This window comes from Acyrthosiphon pisum, chromosome A1 (genome assembly GCF_005508785.2).
Source record: "Acyrthosiphon pisum isolate AL4f chromosome A1, pea_aphid_22Mar2018_4r6ur, whole genome shotgun sequence".
Classification (NCBI taxonomy): Eukaryota; Metazoa; Arthropoda; class Insecta; order Hemiptera; family Aphididae; genus Acyrthosiphon; species Acyrthosiphon pisum.
In genome coordinates, this window is record NC_042494.1 from 35,720,113 (window position 1) to 35,728,572 (window position 8,460).

Here is an 8,460-nt window from a genome sequence, read left to right on the forward strand (position 1 = left end):
TCAAAATTGAGATTTGATTTATCTTTTTCATTATCACCATAAAGCATATTTTCAATAGCTATATGTTTTTTATGATTATGAGAGATGTTTCGTTTTGTAGGACTTTTTGGATGATCTGTACCTCGTACTATAGCACTATGAGTTTTATTATTAAAATCAGCTGATTCAATACTAACAATAGAACACAAACTTAAATTGCTTAGATTGTGTAGAGGATGACTGTTAAGATTAGTGTCAGACTGAAATTCATTGGGAAATGCGTTTTCAATATTATCTGGAGACGATACTAAAGGAGAGACTGGTGAATATTTAACGAATGCAGATGTTGGAGACAATTGAAGATTCTCTATATTATCAGATGTGGTAATATTTAATGGATTTTTAAGACCAATGTCAATTATGTTGATGTCTAGATCGAGTTCTTTCATTTGTTGTTCAGCTGATTTAAATGGATCGTAGCTATCCAAACAAGGGTTGTAAATATCCAAATGTGGTTGGCTAAAATAATAAAAATCACAATGTATTGATATTTTACAACAATTAACATCAAATGTTTTCAATAAGCTGTATTGATTATAGAGAATAAAGATTGAGAAATAATATTTCAAGAATTTTATAAGAAATAATCTCTATGACCGTAACTCATACATAACTACATTTACTACATTAGCTGATTGTTAAGTACATAATCCCACATCATTAAAAGAATAAAAATACAAGCTATACAATTTAAAAACAATTCTTTTCGAGAGCCTTTTTAAACCTTTATTGTCATGTTAACCTACTACAGCTCCCTAAATTAATAACCTTGGAAATTAATATACAAGTAATAAACTTCAGGTCTTAATTTATTCTACTTAATTATTTATTGACACTAATTTTAATATACTAATGTGTTTTAAAATTTTTTTAAACTTCTAATAATATTCATTGAAGGTATATTAAAAATATCAAGTTGAAGTAATTTTTTCAAAAAAAAAGTTATACTGATTTAGCAAGAAGACAACATATGCATTATGTTATGCATATGTATTATAGCAATATGTTAACTTGTATATTCTAAGATAGAAACAACTATTTTAGAAAGTTCTTCAAAAAACAATAATGAATATAGTTTAAATTCAAAGAAAAGGGTAAGCTTTCGTTTGAACCAAATTCAAAAATAAGTGTAATATTAAGATTAAGTCTTCTAATCAGCAAAAATAACTGAATCAAATTTGTGATACTCCAGCTGAATGATTTAGTGTTTCCTTAAATTGTAATCACACTGTATAATACAAAAGAAATTAACATTGAACATTTATTTTTAACATATAAGCATCTTGACCAACAAATATTATTCTAAAACATTATTTAATAGCATTTAAATTTTGATATTTTATAATATCAGGCTGTAGTATGAAGTATGTATCCTATTAATCATTATTCATTAATAAACTGAATTTAATAAAATTATAATCAATTTATAAGTGGCATACATAAGATTTCTTAATATGATTATCTTTTACAATACAATAAGCATATTTGAACATTATCAACTAGTTTCTGAATAAATTGAACAAAAGAGTTTTATCTATTCATCTAGGTCCATTTAATATTTCTTGTATAGAAGAAAATTCTATTCATCTATGTTTAATGTATATAACTTTCGATAAGTTGAATAGTCAAGATAAGAATTTTATACAACTCAACAGTTGATATTATTTCATATTTATCATTTATTATATTTATACCATACTATTTTTCATCTTTGACACCCGTTGTATTTGACTAGCTGTTATTGTGAATTTAATATTTAATTTTTACTTTAGATGGATTTTTTATATATATATAACAATTTCTGTTCAAAAGTATGAAAACAATAGTATTTATAGCTAAAGGAGTAGCATCTTATTTTAGTCCTATTTTTATTGTTATTTTTTTTTCTTTTTTATCAATATTTTACAATTCTCAATGAATTCTCTATTCAATAATGTTGACAGTAAATGAGCAAATGTTTTTAAATGTTACAGATTCATCTTCTGTTAATTTTAATTTTCAATATTTTGTATAAAATTCCATGTTTCTGTTTATAGTTGTATTAAAGTTATTTACTTGTATAATTTCTGCAAAAGTTACCTTATAAATTGTATCATTTAAATACAATATTTTTTTTCTTTTTAACAAATTAAATGCAACGTGTTTTAAATATGTATTTATACATTTAAATTTATAAGTTTTAATTAACAATCAATTCACAGCTTATTCAAACATTGAAATGCATTATACTTTCCACTCACGACTTTGAAATTTTTTTTTTGTCAAAATTATTGACCATCTTATTAACTCCTTGTTTTATGTGATTTTGAGAACTAAGGATATGGGCCGATTCAGATTTCTTCATAACTATTTCATTTTTTAGATCTGGCTTTTGAGGCAAGTATATTGTATTTTTAACCCTGAAAGAATAACACTCAATTAATTTAAAAATTACAAACATATTTTACACGATAACCGAGCTTACCCATAGAGACTTTTTGATATTTGGTCTTTCTTTTTCACTACTGTTGACATTTGACGTGGGATATTAGCTATAAAAATTAATTTAATATTATTGTTATACCTTAGTTTTCTTTTGTCACATTTACTATGTTTCTATCTTCAAATTATATTTATGTTAATGTCCTATAGTATTATATCATAGTTTTTACAATATAAATTTAAAATACAAACTATATAATGAAATTAAATGTTGTTTTTTTTTGTGTATATAATTGAGTTCTATAATTAACAAAGTCATGTGTCTTCCTTTAAAATAACATATGTGTTTTAGAAAAGTTAACTTACAGCCAGATAAAGGGAGAGATTATAAATACAGATATCTAAATATAAATAATACAATGGGCTCTCCTACACTCACTTAAGGAAACAAATTATTTAAATACCTAGTCTATACTAATATTATAATTTATATTTCTTGAATAACATCCAAACTGTAAGACATTTCTTATTCTGTTTCATTTACATTATATAATATTAATATTAAATGTACCTATACTAGAATACTTTTATTTAATAAACTTAAACAAACCATATCTTTTAATGTATATTTATGAATAAAATATTGTCTTAATGTGCGTGGTAATATGCATGCTTAAAGTCAGTTCTAAAATAAATAATACATACTCGCTGTTGAGTATGGATGAAAAAAACTCAAAAATGGTACATTATGTATGACTGTTTTTGACGGATGACTTAAAAATATATAATTTGTTTGTAGGTAAAAAACTAAATATACTTACATACAATATTTCTATTTGGCGGGGTTCTTTTTTTAATAGTTTTTAATGGTGGTATCGCTTTTACTGGAACACTTGAAACATCTCGAGTAAAACTTTTAATTTTTGGAGAATACTTCTCTTTAGTAACTGTACGCTGTGACTTAAGTGGAGGAGCACGGTACTAAAAATAGAAATAAAATAAAAATATTAAATATCAAACAAATCAAAGTCTAAAAAACATTTTTTTTTTTTTTTTATTCAATATAATTAAGAACTAAAAATAGCCAATAGGTACCTATTACATTTTTAATTAAATATACTAACTTTTGTTCTTGCTTCAAGCCGTTCTTTAGCTACTTGACTTATCACTGGTGCAGTAGATATTCTCTGAGCTTTTTCTCTGCAAAACTCTACATGTCGATCATACGATTTAGGTCCAAAATTCCGTGCACAATGTGGACATTCTTCAGAGTCAACAGGTTTAGTCGGTAGTTTTTCATCAACTTTTTCACCCCGTGCTGCTTTCACAGCTCTAACAAGCTCTTCATGCTTAGCTTTCCAGTTTTTTTTTGAATTTTCTATGCCAATATAGGCATCTTGAGCCTTTTTCATATGTGGTAAATATGCTGCCATATCAGTACCTTTTCTACGCTGTTTAGATGAATCAAATGGTACCTTACGTTTTTTAGCATTTTTTTGGCATATGGCTGAGTGGCGTTGTAATAAACTTGGACGGAATGAACGATTGCATATTATGCATGGTAACAATTCAATAATTTCATTTTCTTTTGGAAATCCTATAATAATGATAACAAAAATAATAAATATGAATAAAAACATATAAATAGGTAGGTTTACAATTTATACAGATATTGAAACAAATAATAATCTAATTTAGTGATTAATGTATACTGATGCAAAAAACAGTATGATTTCTAATGATCCATGTTATATATAAATATCTCAGGAATAAAAGTACAACTATAAAATTAAATAAAAAGGAAAAACGCAAGAATAACGGTTAAATACTTGATGATTAAATATATACCAGAAAGTACAAACAATACTTAAATAAGTCAAGCACGTAATGAAGGGGGATGGTGGTAGCGATTGCCCCCCTCAAAGACCATATTGTAGTAACTAATAATTAATTAGCACATTTTTTAAACCTCAACTGTTCTGAAAAAGGTTAATAGCACCCCTCCCAAAATAAGCACCTATTTACGTGCCTGAGATAAGTTGTAAGTGAAAATAAGATTTGTGAAACTATTTATAAGGATTGGACTAAACAGTTGGAGCACCACTTCTTCTTGGTTCGATGTATGTACTACTATAGATATGATTCAAATTTCTACAAAATAATATAATGTCATATAGTCTTATTTAATATTAGATATTTATTTTTGAAGATTGATGACTAGTGACTACAAAGGAGTGTTTAAAACCCCAGTGTTATATTTAAATATAAAACTAATACATACCCCTAAAAAACTCCTGGCTACAAGTATATAATGTTCATAGTAATAGCTTAAAATTTCAAACTTATTTAATGATAACAAAAGTTTATTTCTAGTCCCGCAAAGTTAAAAACTCTGTGATTCTCAAGATGTGCATGTTTTAAAAAAATATATTTAACTAAAGACATTTCTACATAAAACCTGCATATTTTTTCTTAGAAAATATACCTAAAAATAAATCCATTTGGTTATAGAATACAATTACCTAATAACAGAAAATAGCAATGAACTCTATGAAGTTATACAATTAAGTGGAAAATAGGTAAAAGATTTTATAAGATTTAAGATTTCAGAGGAATTTAACTATTAAATAGTAAAATAGATATAGGTACCCGAGTAGGTACCTGAATAATTTTAATCAATGATTGGTAATATATAGGTAAACAGGTAATCAATACGAGAATAATTTTTTTATTTTAATGTTTAAAAATGCAATACAGGAAATCATGAAGAGCAAAACTTATTATATTTTTCATATTACCCCAAGTAAATGTAATATGTAATATGTAATATACTCTCAATAGGTAGTTAATAAGTAATAACAATCTGAAATATAATTAGTTATATTATATTAATACATTATTATGCATTAAAACTTGGGATATTTGTAACTTGCCTCTGGAAAATTTTTAGTTCGCCACGCCACTGGTAGGTATTACTTATTATAATATTATTATTATTAAAATTATAATAAGTTAATATATTTTTTAATTATGTAACCTGATACATGTATAATATAATGGAATTATAACATAGGTAGTAACATACTAACAAACCATGTAATACCTAGATTGGTATCATGCAAATAAATAGTTTCTGGCTTCTTTATTTAGCGAAGTATCAGATTTTGAGTGTCAATATTTCGTTAGGAACTCAAACTACAAAATTATGTATGTATAGATAAAAGTTAAAAAGCAAAACAATGATTAAAAAAAACAAATCAAAACGGACGAAAAATAAAATATAGGTATTAGACACTAATATATTAGTACCTAGGTACTAGGTAGACGATAGGGACTTCAAGCAAACACAATACAATAACAACCTACGTGTCGAATACAAACAGAATAGATGAGCAGTAGATAGTGTAGATCTAGATACTGCCCGAAATCGACCTTGGATTTTTTTCATCTCAGTATGATTAATCAATAACTGTCTAGAAAAAATCATAATAATAGGTAACCATAATAACATTATATGTGTACCTAACACTGTACAACAGTGTTGTAGCACTATACTGCACAATGTTATATTATAACTTTACAAATGGTAAAAATAAAAATGTCCAGTAGAAATTAGTTGGTTGTCATAATAATAAAATAAAAATTTGAATCAGGTACCTTCGTCATAATGCGCTTGGTCCATTTTTGGAAAGTGGATCTCGCGAAGGATGGCAACAACGAAATAACGAACCACTCGTCTATAATAGTATGTAGGCAGCACACACACCTGAGCAGGCAGGTAGCAGTGGGTAGGCTGTTGTATCATGTACAATATAATTACATCAGTTTTTGTTACGCTCGGCAGAATCACCGACGTCGGAGAGAATGTTACGTTTGAAAACAGCGTACTATAACTTAGCAACAAGACGGGATGGTTGTTAGTTGTTACTATAATAATATCACAATAATTATATCGTCGTATCCATGAGTATCATGCGGGGGCGGAAAACAATCGATACGACTCGACAACGGCGAACCGTGTAGGACGACACAGCGTACCGACCTACGAACCGTTCGTACGAGCACGTCTTGTCGTCGGCAAACAAATTATACAAGTAATTTATGACTACAGTCACACTTCCAGTACAACAATATTGTTATTTTAAATTTAGTATTTACGTATTATCTGATGCGGAGCCAGTAGCGAGTAGCGACGATACGAAACGCACGGTAACATTTCATTAACTGAAGAATTAGTACCAAGTGAAGTGAATATTGTGAATGAGTGATGACTGACGAGTGAAAACAATTTTATCTGTTTATCATACTATTATCATTATTTATGATTATCTATTACTGGTGATAACTCTAATGGTGATAAGAACGACAGATTAGGAGGTATCCGAGACATAGATTTCTATCCAGTTGTAGCACATGTGTCGACGTAGTGTAGTGTAGCATGGTAGTAATAGTGTAGTACTGTAGTAGTAGAATTAATAGAAGTATGTGCCACGGGAGGTACAACAACAGTCGGCGTCAGATATATTGGCATGGCAGTGGCGCGAATAAGGAAAACCAGGGGTTCTCCGTATATGGCTGTTATTCCGAATAACTACGATGTAGAGAAGATGATATTATATTTCTACATCGTGCAAACAACAAATGATGTAAATTATTAAAATATCCATCAGATAGATTCTATATTAGTATATGCGATATTCCCACAGGCTTGGATCATAATAATATAATAGTAAGCCCACAGGCCACAGGTATATTCCATGATTTCCATATCACATAATAATCCACGATCTTCTAAGGGCCCGTTATGCAATGATAGTTTAAACCTCGGTTACGCTTAATCCACCGATTTTACCGGCCTATTTTAGACCGTGTTATAATCTATTAATATTGTCATTGTCAGCCGAAGTAATTTATTTTTGTACATTTATGATAAACAACTTGGTGGGGAGTGCCGTGCGGTCGAAAGTCAAAACACACCGCAACTAGTTTGGGCTACACTGAAAAGCGCCGCCGCTCCTTGTCAATTTATCTAACGCCGACTAGTGCTGTACGACACCATGATTTTTTTATAAACATTTTAAGTTCGAATTTTGACAAAATGTATCAAAATTATTTCAAATTTAACACCATCTATTAGGTACGGTGATCTACATGTAACCTACAGTACAGCAGAGTGACATGCACTTACTCGCTTTTTTAAACATTGCTAGTGAATATTTTAAGATTATGGCATTTTCTAAGGATGTTTTTCTTATTATTTAGATTTTAGAGCAATCCATTTCGAAGTAATAGGTACCTACACAAAAACACGAAAATTGGCAAATTATTTTGTACTTAAAATTGATAAAATTTCAATTTTAATTGGTTGTAAAAGGTTAAAAGTATCTAAGCCACATAACATTTTTACGAGCCTTTGAAAAATAGGTAGGTAAATAACAACTTTTATCAAAGGAATATCGTTTCAAACGAGATTAGTTAATTTGTTGTAGTGATTAATTATATACTTGAAACTTTCTACTATTATACTTTACTTAAATATTATCATTTTGAGACGAAAAGGAAATAATATCGTAACGAGTAAAGAAAATCATATTACCTATATATAGACGGCAGCCGTCGCCTCGCTCGCAGAATAAGGTACCTATACAGTATAAACACAGAGCCTACTGACAACCGCGATCCACTTAAGAGTTAGGGATTAAAATGTCCAAAAAAAAAAGATGTTTCGAAACTAGTAATACACTAATGTACATTATACCTACTAATTTAAAGTTTTAAAATAAATACAACATTTTACTGGAAACCATCAATATAGCATATCTACATTCCAACTTGTTTATTTTATATTCTGAGTGGATCTTTTATAGGTACTATACTAATCTGTGCTTTTAGATTCTGAGCGATGAATGTATTGATTTTACAATATTGTAAAATGTAATGATGTGTGTTTTTCAAAATTTAAAATTTTTTTGGTATCTGTGTACACGACAAGTATAGGTA

General features: G+C 28.3%; 2 protein-coding genes across 2 annotated transcripts in view; both read left to right on the forward strand.

Moving 5' to 3' along the window:
• Positions 1 to 133, forward strand: part of LOC100169626 (carboxypeptidase Q) — a 4,697-nt gene extending 4,564 nt beyond the window's left edge. The window contains exon 7 of the mRNA XM_029486212.1: positions 101 to 133. Coding sequence (XP_029342072.1) covers positions 101 to 133 — 33 coding nt within the window. The remainder of the gene's footprint in view (positions 1 to 100) is intronic.
• LOC100160724 (glyoxylate reductase/hydroxypyruvate reductase) overlaps positions 1 to 8,460 on the forward strand; it is a 30,025-nt gene that overhangs the window by 12,948 nt on the left and 8,617 nt on the right. The window lies entirely within an intron of this gene.